Source organism: Numida meleagris, chromosome 5, assembly GCF_002078875.1.
Source record: "Numida meleagris isolate 19003 breed g44 Domestic line chromosome 5, NumMel1.0, whole genome shotgun sequence".
NCBI lineage: Eukaryota > Metazoa > Chordata > Aves > Galliformes > Numididae > Numida > Numida meleagris.
Window position 1 is genome coordinate 45753120 of NC_034413.1, and position 21752 is coordinate 45774871.

Here is a 21752-nt window from a genome sequence, read left to right on the forward strand (position 1 = left end):
TTGAGGTAAAAAAAAAAAAAGATTAATGGAGTATCTTTCTTTAATTGAAAGTTAAGAAAAAATAAAAGGTTTGAAGGTTAAGATCAGATTTCTACTGCTGAATTTTTGTCATGTTTGAGGTTGACAAGCATGTGTTCTTGCCAGTTTTGCAATGCAACAACTGAAATCCTGATTTAGGATCCTACCAGAGAAAGTAGACTGTTGGTGTCCCAGCAAAGGCCTGAGCTCTGGCCTGGGGCTTCGTATGTAAAGAAGTGCTTTGTGAGGCCAAGTAGGATTAGGGGATCTGTGATTTAATTGTGCTATTAAATGTTTAGCTTTTGCCGTCCTGTAGTAGCTACATTCTTTTTTTTTTTTTTTTTTTTTTTGTACCTTCCATTACAGGTAATATAAGATACTATGATTGCAAAAGCCCCTCAAATATCAAATGCTGATTCTGCTGTTTGATGCCAATGTGCATTCAAGGTAACACAAATTACTTCACTGAAGTAATTTCTGACAGAGAACAGAATCTGCGTCCTTGTTTTAGTGGCAGCTACTATTCACTGTCATGTCTCTGCCATACAGTTGCTTAATTTAGTAGGATTTTCTTCTTTTGGTTCTGCTCTGCATGAGTAACAACCCTGGACTGTCCAGTCTATTCTTCCCTCTAACACTATTTTCTACTTTTTTTTTTTCTTTCAGTAGGTGACTCCTCACAGGATGGCAAATCAGGCTCAGGAGAAAAGATCAAGAAACGTGTGAAAACTCCTTACTCACTGAAGCGGTGGCGTCCTTCAACATGGGTCATCTCCACTGAGCCGCTGCACTGCGAGGTCAACAATAACAGCGGTGACCGGGCAGTGCACTCCAAATCCAGCACTGCTGTTTACCTTGCAGAAGGAGGCACTGCCACCACAATGGTATCTAAGGACGCAGGAGTGAACTGCCTGTGAGATACTTTAAAAGCCGACAAATGACCTTTTTCTTTTCCTTTTTTTTTTTCATTATTTGAAACAAACATACAGAAGACATTTAAAAAAAAAAACTGCTTTCTCCTCCTGTCAGCAACCCCTATCAAGGACTCGCTTTAAATAGATTTCAGCTATGCAGAAAATTTTTAGCTTATGCTTCCATATTTTTTTATTTTGATTTATTTTTTGAACGTTTTTGCACTTTTATTTAGTATCGCTAAAGTTAAGTCTGTCTGTTTTGACCACGGAATATATATATGTGTATCAAAAATGTGGTCTCAAAATATTTTTTTAAAAAAAAAAACAAAAAAAGGTATTGCTGATAATCAGTTTGGACCAGTTTCTTAAGGTCACTAAGATCGTAAGCAGACTATAAGACAGGTTTGACTGCAGTGGTGTCTTGTAACCATGTTTTGATTTCTGTGCACAAGCTAGTCTGTATATTTCTATGTTACAAAGTGTATTCTCTTCCCCTCCCCCCATTTTCTTGTGTCATGTTGAAATGTGCAATAGTCTATAGATCACAGTATGCTTTATTGAAAAGTGTTTCTAAAACTGCCACATGTTCCTGTTTTTGTCTCTGTTACGTTTTCCCTGACAGTCGAGCAGTCAGCCAGTTGTGGCAATGAACTTTGCACATCGTAGCCAGCTCAAAGCTGCTGCCTATATCACATCGTGCTCTGAGGTGACAATGTATGAACTTTCCCCAACTTGAAAGGGCTTTTTAAAAGGAACAAAAATTGAGTTCAGTACCTTTCCTTTGATCTTTCTCATCTGAAATTAGTTTCCTTAATGGTAGTAGATGCCAGCCTGTCAAGTTCTGAGTAACCAATTGTTGAACAAATGAAAGGAAACAATGTCAGCCATTTTTGTAACTTTATTTTGTGTGCAGTTTCACCATTTGTATTTCTGTAAAACCTTACTTAGATCACTAATAGTGTACATTGAAAAATGCAGTTTAAACAGAAATCTAAGTAACTGTCATACTTGAGAGCTGTAGTGAAGACAGGTTGCAAACATACTTTGTTAACAAAGAGGAAAAATTATGAATCTTATTTGGCACAAATCTTTCCTGACTGAACACCTTCCAGACAGTCTGGGTAAAATCAGCCTGATGACCTACGCAGGTAGGTGCATCCTGATTGGTTGCTGTTGCTGAGCTGAAACTCTTCTTCCCCTCAGGTTTTCAAAGCCCTTCATTAATCTTGGTAAAATCTATTGCATGCTTTTAAAATTCATGGGTATGAATGTTTTTGGGGGGGGGGAAGGTAGGTTTTTTTCTGGTTAAACTCTTCTTTCAGTTTGTATGTAACACTCCACGCATTGATTTTTAGCTGTCAGTGAATGTGAATCTAATATGTATTGAGATGATTTTTTTCACCATCTTATGGAGATCTTACTTTTTCGTAGAATAATCATTTTTATTATCTACTGAAAGAAAACTAATTTCCTTACTGGTCAGGCCTTCCTTTCACTTAAGAATTATCCATCCACCCAAAAAGTTCTCTGATGGAAAACACTTCAGTAAAACTATTTAAATTAAATATATATGTGTGTGTGTGTGTGTAACACATGTCAGTCTTTGGTAATGAGTCAAGTTTTACTTTGGAAAACTGGTAATGTTCAAAAAATAAAATAAACTCTATGCAGCCATCCTGCCAAACTCCTATGGTAGGATACTGGCAGCATTTGCCTCTCCCAACCTATCTTCTTCTGGCGTCAAAAACAGATGTTCTGTGCTTTCAAGCTTTTTTGTTTCCTTGCTATTGTATTATTTTTTTCCATGAGGTAAAATTGCCAGCTCTGTTTTGGACATGTGATATAAACGGTATAGCACGTACCTTGCTACATCTGATTCTTGCTGTTTCTCAAACCCTTGCTTGTGCTTTATTTCTATGATTTTATTCTTCGATGCTTATTAAATGTTTCTTAGATTCTTGTAGGTATCTCCAAGAGATAACTCTACATTCAAATTTTTGATTCAGTGTAGTTGTAGAATAACAAGCTATGAGATACAGTTGGGGCTCCCTGTGCTCTTTAAGCACCAGCTTAAATAATAACTCTGAGGTGCAGTTCTGTTATCCTGATGTATAAATACATAGCTATACTTTCCCTCTTCAGAAAATGCAGCCTTTCTCTGGTTTTACTCTTAATTCACTCCCCAGTTTCCCATCTGCTGCAATCTTGCATCCCAGATGTTGAAAACCTGCCAGTTGCTCAGCTGGGTTTCAAAACCTCAATCAGAATTTTTGGCATTCTGTTCATAATGTTGGCCGTGTTTTTTATCTCTTTTGGACTTCAGGTCTACATTTGAAGTACAGTATGTTGTCTTGTGATGATTGCTGTATCATGCATATTGAAGATTCGTCACTCCTTTTCCAATGACTTTTTCGTTTGTCTTACGTGTATCATCCGTCAGCATTTCAGAATGTGGGCTGAAAAGCATATTTAGGACACTTATCTAATTTGGCAGACTCTGGGGAAAGAAAAGTTATTTACTCTGACTAGTTTCTGCTAAGACAGATTTGCAGCAATATTCTAGCCTTTCTTTTCAGACCAATCCTTTGCAAGAAATCCAACTTCTGTTATGCTTAATGCAATCAAAATAACTTTAATATCAGATAAACATTCTCGTGTCGTTTTTGCTAAACATTTTTAAAGCAAGCATAAAAATTCCATTTCCTTTGTCTTTTTCTATAACTTCCTGGAAAGCCTTTTGGGGATGAATTTTAATTAGTAAAAGCTATTGGATTTGTAACCTACTGTGGATAAATATAATTTGTAGCACAACAGAAATGTGTACTTTATCACAAAATATCCTATAGATTACATAGAGAAAAAGTATTTATTTGTAAAGGTCAGTCAAAACAAACTCTTAAGTGCACAACAAAATATTGTAATCCTGCACACCTAGATGAGGTCAGATTAGTAGTTTGTTTTTAATGCTTATTTTATTAATGTCCTATTTTATTTTTTACTCACAGCGTATAATCCAGTCTCCGCAGAATACTTTCTCTGTAAATTAAATGATATCGAATTTCATCTCATGTCTTGGGGAGTCATCCTTAACCAAATAAAATACATGTAAGAGAGAATTCTACAGATCAGACACATGGATAGGTGGTAAATGTACTGTGATTAAGGGAGACAAATGGTTTTGTTTGTTTGTTTTAGGATAATGATGAAAGTTGATTATATACTATCAACGTCTTGTGTATATTGCAGACAAGTTAAAAGTAGAAAAAAAAAAAGAATGATAATGTAAATACCTATGAGTTGTGCCACTGTCAAATAGGCAACAGTAGAATTTTTGCTATGGTAATTTATAATGTATAATTCAAGTAAAATATTACCACAAACATTTGTGATGTTTGTATATATAACCAAAATCCAAAGTTTATTGGTTTTAAAAATGACATGCTAGTAGAAGTTAAATGAGTTAGGTTAATGCAATGTCTCTTTTTCTGTTTCCCATAATAGAGATATCAACATTATGTGGTTTTTAGAACGTGAATTCTAACCGTTTGAACAGACACACAAGCATAGTTAATTGTATTCTCTTCTAAATTGGAAATTTGCAAGTAAAATTATCAGAAACATTTCCCCAGCTTTACTTATAAAGCTCAATAGTTTCATGTGCTAAACAGTTAGCATGTCTTTCTCGTAACTCCAAGATGCACTTAAATTGCACAGCTAAAAGATAAAGAAATTCCTAATTTAAAAGAAGACAGGTTAATATCCTCATCTCTAGAGTATTCTCTGAAACAAAGAACATTTTTGTCTGTATTTTGCTTTCTTACCATACTTCATGTCAGTCTTGTTTCCATTTAGAAAATAACCTCATTTCCAAAGGCAATCAAGACAGATTTTTTTCAATACAGGATACAAAAAGCAATACAATATGGATGCTGTCAGGTTTCTGGAAAAAAACAAACAAAAATCCATATAAATCTGTTTATAAAGTGTGTATTTTCCCATCTGTCAACTCTTTTAAAAAGAATTCATTAATTCTGCTTGCCTCAGAAAGGAAAATAAGGACATTCCGTATTTGTATGGAATGGATTATTGGGCAAAATTTAACAATAATGAATTGCTATATAGAAAATACAAACATATACAGTGTATGTGTATATGCCATAATTTCAGGGTTCAGTCATCTTGTATTTTCCTTTAATGATATCCCTAAAGTATTTCTAAGTGTTTAAAACAACAACAGAAGTCCACTAATATAATATTACTAAGCCTACATTCAGATGATAATTTTCTTCCATTAAAAAATATTCAAAAGATCATGGCCATTCTGCCACTGAAACATAATAATGGAAAGTTCCAGCCTAATTAAGGATAACTTTTTAAATTCACATTGCAGTTAATACAGGAAAAATTGTATCATACTGTAATTTTTACTTGAAAATGATAAAGTTCTCAATGTTGAAAATGATTTTTTTAAAGTCATAACAATAATAATAATTGCCTAGTACAGTAGTATATGCATGGCCTAATGTATATGAAATTTGGAGCAGCTTACTAAAGAAGATTGAAATAGGCTTGATAATGAAAGTTGGGTTATAGAATGGATGAGTTTGTATTTTGCATAAATTTGCATTATTTGAACTTTTCTCTCTAGTCTCCCGCTATGCATTTTGCCAGGTAAATACAATAACTCCTTTTTTGCTTTTTTTATGTACTTTCTAATTCTTGTTCAACTTTAATCCTTTCTTCAATGAAAAATCTATTGCAGTGGAGCCAAATATATATATTTTTATGTAAACTCTGTATGTATTTAGATGCATACATATGTCATGCAGAAATTCCACGATTAAATTCTGAGTTACAGCATCAGATGGTAGCACTGGTAGCAAGTATTATGTTCTTTTTCAGATATCATTCTTAAATTGTCTTTATAATAAAATTGGGCTCAGACTGTGACATAATCCAGCAATGTAAGATCTCCTATGACATATTTGTGACTTTGTCACTGATTTAAGGTTCCTCCTTTCAAGTTGGAAAAAAAAAACCTCAACATTTTTAATACGTTATATTTTCTACAGGGCTTTTTTATGCAGTAGCTGCTGTAGTTAAGTGCATGGTAACCCTTTAAATGTGGGGGGGGGGAGGTTCAGGCCATTAAAACCAGTTGCATTTTAGGCTTCTATGTTGTCATGGAAAAACTCCAGCTGTAGACATGCATCCATTTTATTTTTAATTTATTCTTTTCCCCTAAGTATGTTCAGTTTTGATGTGAAATAGTAAGAAGTCAGATTTCTCATTTTGAGGTTTCTTTTGTACTGACTAAAACTGGTAGTGGAACTTCCGCTTCTGCAGAAGAGATTTTGGCACTCCTTTGAATCAAAATGGGAGTCCTGTTTGGCATACATTTATCTGGGGAAGTCAACATATCACAAACACGAAAGTCGCAAACAAGCAGGTGCTTGAGCCGAATGCTGTTGAAATGAAAGAGGTGTCTGCCGTTACTTAGGAGCAAAGAAGAGCTGGCGCTGGTTGAAAAACTTCTTGGGAGGATTAGCTCTGGGAAAGCCAATGTGGAATGCTGGGCCACGTGGGCTAACCCTGGCTGCTGGAATTCCGAGGGCTGCTAGCTAGTGACTAGGTTCAGGCTTCTGCACTAGGTCAGCACCAGTTCAGCTGTGGTTATTGTTGAGAAATGGGGCTGCACCAGTGGGAAGGATAGTGTGAGGTTTTCAGATAAATCCTCATTTACACCAAAGCCCTTTGATGTTGATCTGGGCTTAATGCAGGTCTGATTTAGTGGCTGTTATTGTGCATTAGTAATATGGAATTCCTTTTTATGGCCAATTCTATATATTTCACTGTAGTTTAATTACATATGTGCATAGCATAACTCCAATTAGTTCTTGATTGTTAATTTATAGTGTAGTAGTCAGATTTTTTTTTTAAAGCCTACCAATCAGTAATTGTGTAAAGTTGCAAGCTGTTCAGTTGGTAAGCTTCAATGCGTAGGTCACACCCTAACTGTCACAGTAAGGAAGGATTTCTTCAAAATTCTTGCAGGCTTCTGCAGATAGATTACATCTGTCAGGACCATAGATCTTGCCTGGTAACTATTTTAAAGCAAAAACAACTACCTTTATAATTTACTAGTTTTTAGATCTCCCAAAAGTTAATTTTTGTAACTCATTCACTAGTTTTTTAAACGAGCAAAGATGTGTGAGGTTTATATTTCCAGAGCACTTGATTCACTTTTTTTCTTTTGTGCTTCAGAACTGTGTCATGAAGTATCACGCTTCCATCTTGTTTATTCAAACGGAAAGAAAATAATAAATGTTTCTCTAATCTTTAGGTCAAACGAACACAAAGAAATGGGCAAGTCCATGTTATTGCTGACTTTCACGGTCACTTTTGAATTTATTGATTTTGTGACTCCTCTCTTTCACAGTGTTGAAATGTATTTAAAAAGGTTTGTCTGTAATGTTTCTCGTCTGCTTTTTGTCTCTAGAGGAAAGTGTGCTCTATTCACATTTATATAAGCTGGAATCATATTTTACAATCGCTGTTGATTTTTTTTTTCCCCCAAATGCAGAGGAAAATGAACATGGCAAAAACCGATTTCTAGGGTTTGGTCTTCTGTAGAAGCTGAAATAAGGATATGTGAAATTGACATTTTCCTTATGGCAGGCGGTAAAGAGAGCATTAATTTCTGAGCGAGTTTTTCTGGGGAAGAGGGGGAGAAACCCTAGAATATGGAGTCTCATCAGAACCCTTTTGTTAACGGGTATTTTTGTTTTTTTCTCTCAACTGATTGAGTAAATATCATGTATGAATTTATGAATAATTGCTTTCAGTTAATTCTTTTGTATAAGCTGCCCAATACCCTTGCTATGCTGTATAAGTTGTGTTTCATGGAACAGTGTGAGTATGAAATAAAAGCTAATTTTTGTTTTTTAATCATCTGTGGATGCCACTATGAAAGCTGACATTGTTAAAGCCACTACAGAGTTTTCTATGAATACTTGTAAGAATTGCTTTGTTATATATAAACCTAAATAAAGAGATTGTATTGATACAGAGACATTGGATAAGAACATTTAAAAAGCTATTCTTTAGGTCTAAAAGAAAAGGCTTGCTGTAAAATGGTGCATTATTCCATTTATTAAAGATCATATTAATGACAAAAAGCATGGTCTTTTGTGGGTTTTTTGTGCTATTATTGGCCATGAGTAATAAGAATTGCTCCCAGGAGTGAAAGTAGAACTGTTGCAGTTGCGTTTTGTTGGTGGAAGGATGAGGAACTACTTCATTACTGAGAACTGAACGAGACTTTGAGATACCTTGGGCATGTGACAGATGATACTTTGCACTGTTATCAGATGACTGTGAAATAATCAGGGCTTGCCTTTGCTACGTTAATGCAGTGTCTCCACTTGCTGTTTTGCCCATTCTCACTGGTCAGCAGTTAAGATGCTTGCATTGGCAACTAAACATCATTTGTGTGCACTTCAGAGTGCTGCAACAGGCATCTTGCACCTAAAGCACCAAGCACTGAATGGTGAGACCTCACTGGCTTTAGCTCTTCCTGTTACACGGCTTGGTGGGGCCCATCCTGCACTTCAGTAGCCTTGGTGTTTACATTTCCTTACTTAATTCTTGACAATTTATTTTTCTGTACCCACAGTGATAATGATTTGTGCAAGCAAATGAGACGGTGTTGCAAGTCTTTGGCCAGAGGACTACCTCCAAAATGCAATCGAGAGAGGCAGCATGAAGAGCTTTCTTGCTGTCATAAATAAGGATGAAGCAACAAACTGAGGCAAGTAGTGCATGTGTTGAACACCTGCCTGTACTGCAAAACAACTCAGCATCACAGATGAATTCAGAAACCCCTGGCTATAGGGAGGGACCATTACAAGCCTCACCTCCCCTGTGAGCAGGAAGCGGCCTCAGCCTCCCACGGTGTTCCAGGCTGGATCTGCAGCTCCCCAGGGGATTTCTGCATCAAAAGGATTAGGAGATTAGGACAGTTATTGACAAGGAGAGGGTCCCTCCTTGAAAGACAGCACTCTGCTTGCATGCAGTGGCTTGCCCTTGGCTCAAGGTAACTGAGCAACACCAGATCACAGGAAAGGGAGGCTAGCAAACCAAATTTTACTACCTACATTTAAAGCTGTAAGGACAGGCTCACAAGGCTCTTTTTTATCCAGATTTCTCGGTGACAGCGATGGGAGCTTGAGATCTCTTAAGTCCTCTCAGGATGAGCCCCAAGAAATTGATGCTTTCCCATCAGGCAGTAGTTGGGAAGAGTCATTGGAGGCCGGGACCACCTAGAGCTCTGGGAAGCACACAAAGCTCGTCTCCTGTTGCAGGCAGGCCCCTTCCCTGCTGCCTCGTCCTGGGCAGCAGCTCTCCTGGCACAAGGGAGAAGCTGATGGCAGCTCAACAGCAAGCAGGGGGGGTGCTGATCATCAACAAAACCAGGAATTCTGTGTGCCAGTTTTACCTTTGCTAGTGCCCTGGAAGGCTGGGCTGTTGCTCCCAAGGAAGGAGACTGGGAGCCTGTGTGTCGGGCAGCTGTGCAGAAAGAAGTAGATGCTCCCCCAGCAATTATCACTCCTTGCAGACAGCAAGAGCAGCCAAGTCCTGCCCTAACCCAGCAGGTGTGGCTGAGTCTTATCCTCGGGGCATCTGAGAACCTTTGAGTCAGCTCTGCAATAACAAAGTGTTACTGGTGAATTTTACTGATCTATTTTTTACAGGGTGTGTGAGCTATTCAGTGCTAAGAAATAGCCTCCTCAGAGATTTCCCTGCGGGACCCCCTGTGCACACTTGAGCCTGCTCTCTCCTGCAGAAATAACCACTTTCGTTCGGCTTTTGGTTTGCTACTGAGAAATGAAAGTAAAACAACAATAATTATATTCCCCTTTGTTCCAGAGCAGCGATGCAGCTGCTGAACGTACTTTGTGGAACACAGCCACATCAGTCTTTCACTTGTTTCCATTCGGGGTTCCCCCCTCTCCACTTACTTCTTGCTAATTCTGATGTTATGTAAATTCTCCGTGTGCAAGAGATTATAGACATCTGCTCTCTGGCATGATACAAAGCATGTTCTATTGGATAAGAGGGTTAATTTTACACAGACGGGAAAACTCCAGTATAACAAAATGTTTGTATGTATAAAATCACCTTTTCATGTTAGCCTGAAAGGTTGTCATTCTCCTTTAAATGAGTTACAATGTTTTGATTTCTGGAATTTAAATGGTACTCTTAGACCTTCTGCTTTTATGTCAGAGGATGTTCCTCTCTTCAGAGGGAAGAGAGGAAGGTCTGGGAGAGATGCACAAATGTGGTCCTGAGTGGCTAACTCTGCCTGACTGCAGCTGGTAGGCTCTGGGGCAGCCCTGTGTGTAGGGAGTGGGCCATGGAAGATGGTTAAGGAAAGCAAGTCTCTATTTACTAGGCAACATCTGAGTAAACAGCATTTCTAGATGGGGATCCCAGGAGCACAGGGCAAAATTCAAGGATGCAAATAATGAGTAAGTCTGGAAACAATGGATCTAAATGCATTTCAGTTTTGATGAGAAGGACAGCATCTTCCTAAGGCAGCTCATCACAGTCCAAGTACATTTTTAGAATGAGCACACGAACCCTGAATGGAGCCCGCATGGTTTTGGCTGCCTGTTGGATGAGGGGCCGCTAGGTGCACTGGGACTTGTAGCTTTGTCTAGCTTCGTTTTATTTTCATCTTCTCAAAGACCATATTCTCTCTCTGGCTGTCTTTGCTGCAAAGTCAGGCCGAATGCAAGGTGAGATGCATGAGGAAAGGATAGCACAACTGAGACAAACTGATAGATGTGCCCAGGCTAATTAAAAGCTCCCGTACCGTCAGTGCAGGGAGGCTTCAGAACACTACTTGATCCTTGCTCTCTGAATAGGTATTTTCCCAAATCAGAGTGTCCCATGCCCCCACCCCATCATACACTCTGCTAAAGTAAATTAAACTAGTTTAACAGCAAGGTTACTATACATACGTGGAGAGGGAAGTCGTGTTATTTCATCTCTGCTTCTCAGTGAACCAATAAGCCATGCTAGAATGCTTTTCACACTTCTTGAGCTTTTATAAATGTTACAAAAACAAACAGAAGCAAAACAAGTTTGTAGGCCTAAATGAGAAGAACCTGTCTTCCTTCTAGGTTCTCTTAAGTGAACAGCGTTTATAGATATGTGCCTATTAATCACATATACAGGATGTTCATCATTCTGCGATATGGCCATAAAACATACATTACTGAAACATTTCCATTTACCTAGTTAATTGATAATTTTGACAACTGAGATAAATATTTTACTAACAGTAACACGGTTCCATTATACTCACGGTATAGAAACTGTGCCTGTGGCTTGTGAGAGCAGTGTTTGATATTCATACATCAAGAGTTTCCTTCTACAGTTCACACGCATTGTTCTGCATACAGACTAGAAATACAGAAACGTTACATCTCTATACACAACACAGACGTACATAAACCTTTGTATTATTTTACAAGCTCTGCAATTTTGTGCCAAAAATAATAAGGTTTTGGAACAGTTTTTTAAAAACTACCTCCTAAAGGGAAGGAAATCTTTGTTGTTGGAAGGAAGGAGTTATGTACAACATGTTATCTTAATGCCGGTGAGGGACTGATGCCTCACGATATTGCTCTTCTTAAAGAGTGTAACCTCATAACATGTTGCAAGAGTGTATTTTGCTTTGAGTTGCCTTTTACTTACTGCATGAGGCTTGACTTATGTCCCCGTCCCCATCTGTTGTTTTTATTGTTTTAATCTTAATACCTTATTTTCAATTTGCTTGCCCTCCCAGATCCCTCCAAGTATTCTGCAATACTAACTGGGATCCTAAAGGCTTTGTGAGAAGCAAATTCTACTATATTTGTCCAACCTTAAAATGTCTTTTTCCCCTGTTGCTGTTGAACGCTCAGACAAACAAAGCTAACCCACTCTGCAGGGGAGAGATGGGAAATGCAGCGAAATATCCTGGGACATAATTTACTGTTTAGATTAGACTCCTCGAATCTTTAATCTTTCAACCCTCAGCATTACTTGCAACTACTGTGGGTGCAACAGTTACAGGCAGAAGAGTGTTCCTTTATGTGTGCTGCCTTGCATTTATTTAATTCCAGAATAAGAACACATTTGAAGCTACTTGGAGTGCAACCATTTTCCATCAGGTTTGCTCATTACTGATATTTTTAACAGTACATTTTTCATGTATGTTATTATGAGCAGTGAGTGATTCTACTTATAAACCTTCAGTCTTCAGGCCAACTAAGTTCCTTAAGTAGTAGTTGCCTTTGTCGTTAGTACGCTGGGATTGGCGCTTATGAACTTAGTTATGACTGGCGAAAGGGCTGGTTCGGGAGGTGCTAGGAGAAGGCTCGCAGCCTTCGTGACAATCATTTTCATTCCTTTTTTTTGGATCCCTCTTGGCACCATCACATTAGGTGTTATGGGCAGGGTAAAAGTCACTGATGGGAAGAATGCACAGCCTACAAGTGCTGCATGAAGCTGTATGAAATGTGTGGAGTGGAGCTGGCCTGGGCACCGTCTGGCAAGTCAGAATGCAGGAAGCAGAGCAACAGCTGAAAGAAGCCCAGCGCTGGGGAGATGGGCACTGCAAGGAGGGCTGGTGGTTGCCCCCGAATCACTGCAGGGGGCATTACTTTGACTTTTGTGTTATTAAGAACAACGTTCCTAAACTACTCTCAAGTAATTCATAGTACTGCTTTAGTAGTTTCTTTTATTTCCATAGGGTGTAGGAGTAAGATCCTGTTGCAACACATTCGTTAGTTTAAGCAAATTAATGTATGAAGCACACACAGTTTGATTAGGTCTGAGTACACGATTTTACATGTTGAATGTTCATCTCTAACGCACGCAAAGCAATAATACGGCTGCTGATGAGCAGCCTACGTAAATGCTTCGCTTTATAATCTTAGAACTGTGCACAGCAGTGCCATTTTTGCAGTGTGACAAGTACTATAATTGTCACAAATATTGAGACTTGGCTCCAAAAAGTGCATCGTACCAAAAAAATACAAATCAATAGCTTTCATTTTTGGCCTCTTTGAAACAGTAACAGGAATTAGAATTTGTTTGGAATATTTTATGCCTTAAAAATATCTTAATGGCATGCCGCTTCCAGACAACTGCAGTATTTCTGGAGAGGATATAATAACCCAAGGAGTGAAAACCTGCTGAGCAACTGTACTGGCAGTGGGTGATGTCACAGCAAGAAGAGCAGCATAGTATATCTTCTGCTCTTGATTGAAAATTGCCATAATGAAGCAAAGTACACATGCGTTAACCTGCTTCGGATCCTCTGGGGTGCCCCTGGGCTGCAGACAAAGCAGCAGCATCTAGGTCCCGCTTACTTCTCTAGGCATACTGGCTGCTGTCTTCCTACCTTGCTGGCATTTACCTGCGGAGCATTATGAAGCTTGGGTTCTCTTTGTCAGTATGTGCATGGAGTTGCTGGGGAAATTAAGAGATCCCTTCACCTCTACTGTCTGCTCTCAGCTGTTCCTAGTGAGGCAAGCACTGTTTCCCAGATGTTTCCCTAATTGAATGGCTACTTGGGATTATGATGCTTTGGCAAGTGGTACTAGCAGCACTTGTGATGGCTACAAGAGGAGGACCGTGAGTGCCCCTACCTGTGCTGTTTATAAGGTGACTTATGTCACTCACACTCCATAAGGGAGTATAGCAGTGGTGGTGGTCTGCCAGGTTCTGGCCTTTCCCTGACAGCCACTTTCAAGGGTAGCCCAGGACAGTTCTCAATGCTGAGCACAGCCATGCGGCCAGCTTTGGCTGACCCATCTGCTATCGTGGACTCTACATCGCCAGTTTGTACACAGCCTGCGAGCAAGCATTGTGAGCTTTGAATGAATTTTAATTTTGCTCCACAAAGGTGGGGCAGGGCTTTTAAGTGAAGGGGGGCTTCAATCAGAAACAGCACCAGAGAGGAGAAATAAACCACAAGCCCAAGGGAGAACAGCACATAATTTGTTGCCGCACCATTTGTATCATGGCAATGGTACTCAACTGTAACACGCAACTTGCAGAGCAATACTGACAAGCATCTGGCTCAGGACAGTCCTCCTGAGTCGCCCACGGCCGCACTGGCAACACAGAAGAAGAGGACTGACTCTTCCGTGGCCCGAAGGTGCCAGAGGGCTGCTTGCCTCGCATCTAAGCGATTCAGCGCGTGAACAGAGGCCTGGCACAAAGCTGCATTCTCTTCTCTGAAGGACACGTCAGGGTAAGAGGATGCCCGCAGCTACCCACTACCTTTAAAATACCGAGGGGAAGACACAAAGAATCTGATGAAGAGCGGTAAACACAGCGATTAAGGGGAAGGCGGGCCGAGTCTGCCTGGATATTACCCACATATCGGTAGCGCTAAGCTGGTGGCGAGGCGATTGGATAAGCCGCTGCTGAGCTGAGCCCTTCCCTGCGCGGCGCGGGCAGCCTCCCGCTGCCGTGCAGCCGCCCCCCGGGGACGAGCTCCCGCTCGCGGGTCACCGTCCCCCGCCGGGTTGCGGGTTCTCCGCGTGACGGCTCGCCCCGCGGGGCCCCGCGGTGCCGCCGTGCCCCGGCCGCCCGGCCCCCGGGGAGAGCCCGCGGCCCCGGCCCCGCGGCACGTGCCGGGGCGGCGCGGGGCCGCGTGTCGCTTTAAGCGCGGCCCCCTCCCGCTCCCCGCGCAGGCCCGGCCGCTCCGCAGCGCGCCCCGCAGCCAATGGGCGCGCCGTAACTGCGCGAAGCGAGCGGCGGCGCGGCCAATGGGAGGGCTCGCGGGGCGGGCGGGGCGGGGCGGGCGGCCGGGGCACTATTGTTGATGAGGCGCACGGCGGCGCGGCGGGCAGCGTGGGGAGCTGCGGGCCGGGTGCGAGGAGAGCGCGGCACGGTAGCTGCCCGAGGCGTCGGATCCTCGCGAGGTCCCGCCCGCGCCCCGCTTCTCGGCTTCCCGCCGCCGGCCTCAGCGGACGATGTCCCACCAGCGCGTGCGGCGCGGCGGCTCCCCGACCCCCGCCGCCTCCCCAGGGGGAGGGGGCGCGGCGGCGGTGGCGGGCGGCGGAGCGGGAGCGAGCAGCCGTCTCCAGCCCATGCGGGCCACGGTGCCCTTCCAGCTCAAGCAGCAACAGCAACATGGCAGCCCCACGAGGAGCGGCGCCAGCGCCCCGGGCGGGGGTCTCGCGCGCGCGGCGGCCGCCTCGCGCAGCATCAGCCCCACGCGCGCGGCGCCCACCGGCGGGAGGGCCGGCCCCGCCGCGGCCCCGCAGACGCCGGGAGGAGGCGGCAGCCCCACGCGCGGCGGCGGGGCCAGGGGCAGCCCCCCGCGGCCGCACCAGCTGCCGCCGCCGCCGCCTCCCCCCCCGCCGCCCCCGCCGGCCGCCTGCGGGCCCTCACCGTGCTCCTCGCCGCTGCCGGAGGGCAGCTCCACGGCGGGCAGGGTCCGGCACCCGCGGCACTCCCCGGAGCGAGGCAGGAGCTCGCCGGAGAGGAAGAGTCCCGGCTCGCCGGGCTGCAAAGGTGAGCGCTGCCCCGGGCACCTGGCGGCCGTTACCTGAGGGGGGCTGGGGGCGCGCTCTGCAGGGCTCGGGCTGCTGCTGCTGCTCCCCTTCCTGCCTGTGGGAGCGGGGCGGAGAGCCACGCGTGGGACGGTGTTTCTGCCCCAGGCAGCGCCCTCAGCCCGTGGCTAGGAGCCAGCCGGCCCTGTGGGCGCCGCGCCGCGCGCGGGACACCCCCGGGCGTCTCCTGGAGGTTGCTGTCAGCCTGAACCCCGCAGAAGGATGTGTGAATTCGGGAGCGATGACGCGCGTGTGTCGCAGCGAGGGTGGAAGTAGCGTGGGAACGGTGTGCGTTCTGCAGCACGTCATTTTTTTTAGTGCTTCTGAATAAAGCGTGCTTACTGAGCGTGCTGAAATGTAAGCAGTATGTGGCATCTGGGTGAGGTTCGTGTGTGCGAATCCTTGTTCTTAGCATAAAAGTTTACTTAGAAGTGCACGAGTAAGGTTTTGTTAATGTCCTCAAATCTAGAAAAAGTGGTGACTCTCAAGATACCAAAGCTACAGCACCCACTGCACGAGATCATCTTACGCAGCATTGAGTAATGTGCCGAAATCTTTGATTCATATGTATTTCCTGTTGTTGCTTTCCCCTTATCTAAAATCACGTTTGTAACTAGACAATATATATATTTCCTGTCCTGTCCTCCAAGGAGGAATGCTGCTAGATGGCCCAGTCATAATCAGTTGGCACTGTACTTCAACGAAGTCACGCAGGCATTAGCTTCATTTTGCTCTCTATTCAGACATACTTCTTCAAGAGTTGCATTTCAGAGAAGCAGGTGTATGGTAGAGAGCAGTGCCACAGAGGTGTTTAGGTTCTGGTTTAGATCTCCTGCTTTGCAGATAGGATTGGCTTTGCTGAAGGTTGTATTCTGAGGCTTTGGATTGAAGAATGTCTGTATTCTTCATTGGAGATTCTTGTTAATCATTAATGTTCTTCCTGGAAACGTTGTTGGAGCTCTCATTAGAGTTACAGTCCCCTGATGTGGAAAAGGAGGAGCAGGATGGCCACCCCTGACATCCAGGTTCAAAAGCAGCGCACGAAGGCGTGCATCAGGCCACCTAGGGTGCAGAAACCACTGTCTGCAGGTCAGGATGTCGGAGCCTGCTGAAACCGTGCTGTTTAGCGAACTTCTTTACTGGATCTGAGCATTAGCTTATAGGAAGAAACCAGGTAACTTCATCACCGACGTGCTCACAGAACTCCTAGCTTCTTACAAGTTGTGCAGAAACTGATGAGTGGTGTCTGTTTACTTTCTGCCACCTGATTAAATTTCTGAGCAGTACTCATGTGGACCCAAAATGCAAATTGAGTCTGGTTCGTATTGCTTAATATTTGTCTTGTGTAGTCCAGTGCTTGACAGACACTGAGCCAACTTCACTTTCCTCATCTGGATGAGAAAACATAGCGGCAGGCAGGAACGTGGAAATGAAACTTCAGCTTTGCATGAGGCTAGAATTGTGAAGCTGTGCAGGCCACTTCAGGGTAACATTCAGCATCTACTACAGAATAACAGGTTTTCCTGTTTCTTGTTTTCAGTTTTTGATGGCTTCTGTTTGTTCCTATAGCTGCAGCCGTGTTGTGGTTTTGGGTTATTTTTTTTTGTTTGTTCCTTTAGATTGAAAGGAACCTTAAGGTTAGACAAATGATAGCTGCTTCTGAACTTCAGTACTCGTTCAGTAGATTGTACGCTGTAGGCTCAACTTCATGATTTTCAAGTTTTCTTTTCTAGTAAGCAGTTGAATAATTTTGATCTGAGAGTTTTTAATCCATAATATGTGGTTTTAATACTCCTTAATATGTAGGAAGTCCAATTTGTCAATATAGAAATGTTCCTTTAATAAGTAATTTCTCTTGGTGTGTGTTTTCCGGTTTGGTTTGTTTGTTTGTTTTAGACCTAGGTATTCTGAGTGGAATTGCAACTAAATGATCAAAATACGTAGCTGAATTTGCTATTGATGATGGGGTAACTATAAGCTGAAGGTTTGGCGGCACGCTCCCTACATTTCTGTGTTTTTCTTGCTGCTTCCTTCCAAGGTAAGGCCAAGAGTTTAGATCTTCTCACGACACATTTTCTTCTCTGATATTCCTTCTCTGCAGTCTTCAGCACTGATTTCACAGGCTTCTGCTTCTGTATTAATAAATGCTGATTTTTCAGTTTCTGTGCTGTTGTTCCTGTCACCTGGGTGACGACTGACTCCTTTGCTTCATTTCTATGCTGCAAGGTCTCTCCTGCCATCTCCAGTTGTGGTTCAGTTCTTGCATAGGCACCTTTATTCATCTGCAAACCCCTGTTAGAGGAAGTTAGTCATGTTTTTTTTTTCCCTTTCTCCTACCACATGTTCCTTTTCTACGTAACGAATTTGGCATCTGTAGTGTCTGTTGACTTTCTTCCCTTTCTTTTCTTTTATCTCATACTATATTGTATTTTAATTATTTAAAATAGTAAATGACAGAGTGGTACTGAAGCCCGCTTTTGTGAAAGGAAGTGAAGGAGAATGTTAAAATGGGATATCACGAAGTCATAGAGCTTGGATGTGAATTTGTCCTGGGGGGAGGGAGAGGGCATGGAACTCCATCACACTTAAATTACACTGTAGAATTTTTTTATTTTTAAGACCTAGTGAAAAGCAAAATAATAGCTGCAGACCTATCAACATTAATTACTAAATGTAGTGGTAATTATAGAAGATATGTCTGTAGGATAAGAGAGCGCAGAAGGCTTTGTGTATCATTAGATGGCTGCTTTGCTTACGTAAGCTGTTTAGCAAATGATAGGTGTACAGAAAGTGAACTCCTTTTTGCAACATCATAATTTGTATTTCTTGTGGCCAACAGTGCCAGGGAGTGTATTTGAATTAAAAGTGTTTTCGTGCACTGGCACGAAGTAACGTGAATGTCTTGGTTTTATATAGTTTTCCCTGAGGTTTGGTTTTGTAAAACAACATTGAGTCATTCTCCTACCCAGGCATCGTTTTGAGTTGATAGATGCAAACGAGTGAGAAGTTCTTCTACATCTATGGGAAGGTAATAGTCAAGACCGCCTTCCAGGGGGAAAACACATGGCTGTGCTGTGTGTCTCAGTGCCATTTGAGCCTGATGAGCGCTTGCAGTGAAACGTAAACAAGTTTCTCTCTGTGGCGGTATTCCTTTGTGAGGTCTGCAGTTCAAAGGTGTGCAGTCCTACAGCTGAGAAAGGAAATCACAGCGTGACTGTAGCTGTGGGACTCGTATGTTAAGAAGGCCCCACCACAAGTCAGTGTTATCTTTCCTACCCTTCAGTTGGTTATTGCTAAGCATTTCTACTTGTTTAATTTTGCTCTCCAGTCTCATTGTTACGCTGCCTTAGCTTAAATGCCCTTCTGAGGTGCCTCGCTTGACACGTGCATTAGATGTATGCGATAGGTGGTTTGTTGTCTCTCAGTAGTGCTGCAGTGACTCGTGAAGGTGCAGTAACTTTGTGCTATTTTCCTGCATTGTGGAATTTGTTGATTTGTGTTCTGTTTATATCTCGTTCTGTTATTTTGCTTTGTTGGAAACCAGATTGCAGAAAGACTTTGTTTCTAAACAAGTTCATTTAGGGCAGTAGGGGATGGGTAGGAGGGTTGATGCTTTCCACAAATATTAGTTTAAAGAGGTAATTGGGACCATTAGAACAGATCTAATATTTAAGAACTGTATGTTTGATGAAACATCTCCATTGTTTTTCATCAGCCACAGCTATTGTAACTGTTATCTCTATGGAGGCAGATCTCTTGTTATGTAGGTCACATCAAGGGAAAATAGCAGCTGAACGCTTCGAGTATTGTAGAGGAAAATGCAATGAAGGCGCTGCGCGTGTTTCTATTAAAGTGTTTTGAAACAGCATGGAGCAGTAGGCTTTGGCAATTCGTATCAAAACATGTTGTGAGAGCGGAAAGGAAGTAAACGTATTCTATTATCCTTTACTATCTAAATTAAGGCAGTCCTCTGAAATCCAACTTTGTTGAAGGAAGGTCTTTTTCATTTAGAATATTCATAGGTTTTGTGGCTTGAAACGTGCAGCTTCCCTTGAACTTAAATAATAAACAGCTTTCATCCCCACTGTTTGCCCCATCCTCACCATTTTGGTGGGGGAGGGGAGACAGTAATAGCTTCTGCCGCTTCGATTGTGAAGCTGTCTGTCGCAGTTGCCTTGATGATGATGTGAGCGACTACACGCGCTTCCTGATTATTTCTTTTCACATCCTTTCTGTTTCCCCTTGGTCAAAAAGAGTGAAGCTTCTTGAAGAGGAAGAATGATCATTCAGAAGAAAAATAAGCAAAGGCAATATGGCAGCTATTTCTCAAAGAAATAACGTGTTTGGTGTAATGTGGGAAGCAAACATAATTTGTGAGGAATTACATGTTGTATTAGCATGCCACATTCTCCCGTGGTGCAGACAAAAGGAATCGTTTTGAAATCTTCTGATACAAAGAGACGCTTTAGTATGCTGAATGGTAGTAGCAGTCGGAGACTTTCTTTCATACAGGAGTCTTCCAAGTGCAAGGTAACTTGAAAACTGAGCTTTGTCACTACTCCCTGAGAGCAATCGGTACTCAGCTCAGTACACAGATTTTGATCTTCGTTGATGCAATTAGAAATAATAAAACAAATGCAGTTCCAGAACTGCTTTATGTTAATAGGGATAATTATAGTGCTCACAGTTTTAATGTACGTGTTTCTAATGCAGTGTCTGTATGAGGATAGTTAATATAGAATGTCAGTAGACTTACATTTAAAAGACTGCCATTCTGGGAGGCTACAATGTTGTCCGCACTACTGAAATCTGTAAATAAAAAGTTTTATTGTCTCTATGTATCTTTAATACATCGAAACTGCACAGAAATTGAATTCTAGACTTATAACGGTGGCGGTTTTATTTTCAGACTTGCAGTCTGACAGTAATCGGGCGCAGCTTCTTTTGCATATAAATAAATTATGTAGAGTACAAATTGCTATGGCATTTCTGCTTTTAGTACGGAATTCATCCAAAGACACAGTCAGGAAGAGGACACATGACTGAGTTTTTCCAGTGCCCTTCTAAAGCATTCATCTGATCTCTGAATATTGTTTGCTGTGTTTTAGCCACTTGTCTTAGGCCTCTGTGTTCTTTATAGGTATGATGAATATGCCATTCAGGTGTAATTCTGTGGATAGTAAACAGATCGGTAGTAAGCTTAGATCATTATGATTTCTGAATTTGAATTTTACATCTAGGACAAATAGCATGTGAGAATATATGTGTACCTAAGGCCTAGGTCTTTCCTATTTCTAATTTTCTTTAAAATAGTAAACGTCACTTCTTATTTTGAGGAACCTTTCTGTACGCAGTTGACGCTTACTAGCTCACAGCATAGTTTTCTAACTGTGAGTTTAAAATATTGTTGGCGGATGCAAATTTCTTTTAACCACCGTATTCCTCTGCCTCATTTTACTTCCTATCTTCGTTATATTTAATCTTTTTCAGTGAAGATTCATGTTAGTATCTAAATTGTTCTGAGAAATGATATCAATGTAAGCATAAAAAATGTTTGAAGAGTTGCAGAAGGTCTAGCGTCAGGCAAATATGAGTATAGTTACTAAGCAGTGTGTAAAGGGAGGAAATGCATTGATTGTCTTGCAACGTGTAAATCATTACCTTATCAAAGCTGACTTATGGAACTGAGGGTTAGATATAACTCTTTGCAGATCTGCTGTGCATTGTATGTTGGGCAGTTAATAAAGCACTTCAGCTACAGCGTCCCTTGAATTCAGGTAGGTGCAGGGGAAACAATTAATGCATTAATTTGAATCATTAAATTGAAGAAGTTTGGCACAAATTTTCTTGGTTAGTTATTGGCAGGTGCGAGGAAGCTTAGCTATTTTTAATTTAAGCCTTCATCGTTTAATGACTGTTGCACCTCTGAGGGAATAACTGGTGTTGCTGAGTACTGATGCGGTGTTTGTGATATAAGGATGTTTTCCAGGGAGACACGTTTCACTGCATGTTATAACTAAATAGAACTTGGAAAAGCAAACAGTTCTTCCACTAAAAGTATACTTTGCACATTGAATAACATAGTAGTTCTAGTAGTACTATAGTACATAATGGTATCTATTAATTTTATATGACTTATTGTAGGCAATTAAAATAATTAAGCACTTTTCCTGGCTTTCTAATCAAATGTTATTACTCT

General features: G+C 41.9%; 2 protein-coding genes and 1 long non-coding RNA gene across 6 annotated transcripts in view; 2 read left to right on the forward strand and 1 right to left on the reverse strand.

Annotated features, from left to right (window-relative positions):
• BMPR2 (bone morphogenetic protein receptor type 2) overlaps window positions 1-6038 on the forward strand; it is a 99645-nt gene extending 93607 nt beyond the window's left edge. Inside the window, exon 13 of the mRNA XM_021399684.1 lies at window positions 685-6038. Within this exon, the coding sequence (XP_021255359.1) occupies window positions 685-935 (251 nt within the window). The 3' untranslated portion in view covers window positions 936-6038. The remainder of the gene's footprint in view (window positions 1-684) is intronic.
• LOC110400089 lies at window positions 8261-21749 on the reverse strand. 4 transcript variants are annotated; one of them, XR_002439616.1, is made up of 5 exons: window positions 15550-21749; window positions 11305-11402; window positions 9430-9635; window positions 9089-9261; window positions 8261-8922 (listed from the first exon to the last, which is right to left on the reverse strand). It is a non-coding gene; the product is annotated as an uncharacterized LOC110400089 (long non-coding RNA). The 4 variants fall into 4 exon arrangements; XR_002439615.1 differs by lacking the exon at window positions 15550-21749 and adding an exon at window positions 15393-15521; XR_002439618.1 differs by lacking the exon at window positions 15550-21749 and adding an exon at window positions 15393-15521 and having other exon boundaries at window positions 9089-9337.
• Window positions 14815-21752, forward strand: part of FAM117B (family with sequence similarity 117 member B) — a 30503-nt gene continuing 23565 nt past the window's right edge. Inside the window, exon 1 of the mRNA XM_021399699.1 lies at window positions 14815-15515. Coding sequence (XP_021255374.1) covers window positions 14972-15515 — 544 coding nt within the window. The 5' untranslated portion in view covers window positions 14815-14971. The remainder of the gene's footprint in view (window positions 15516-21752) is intronic.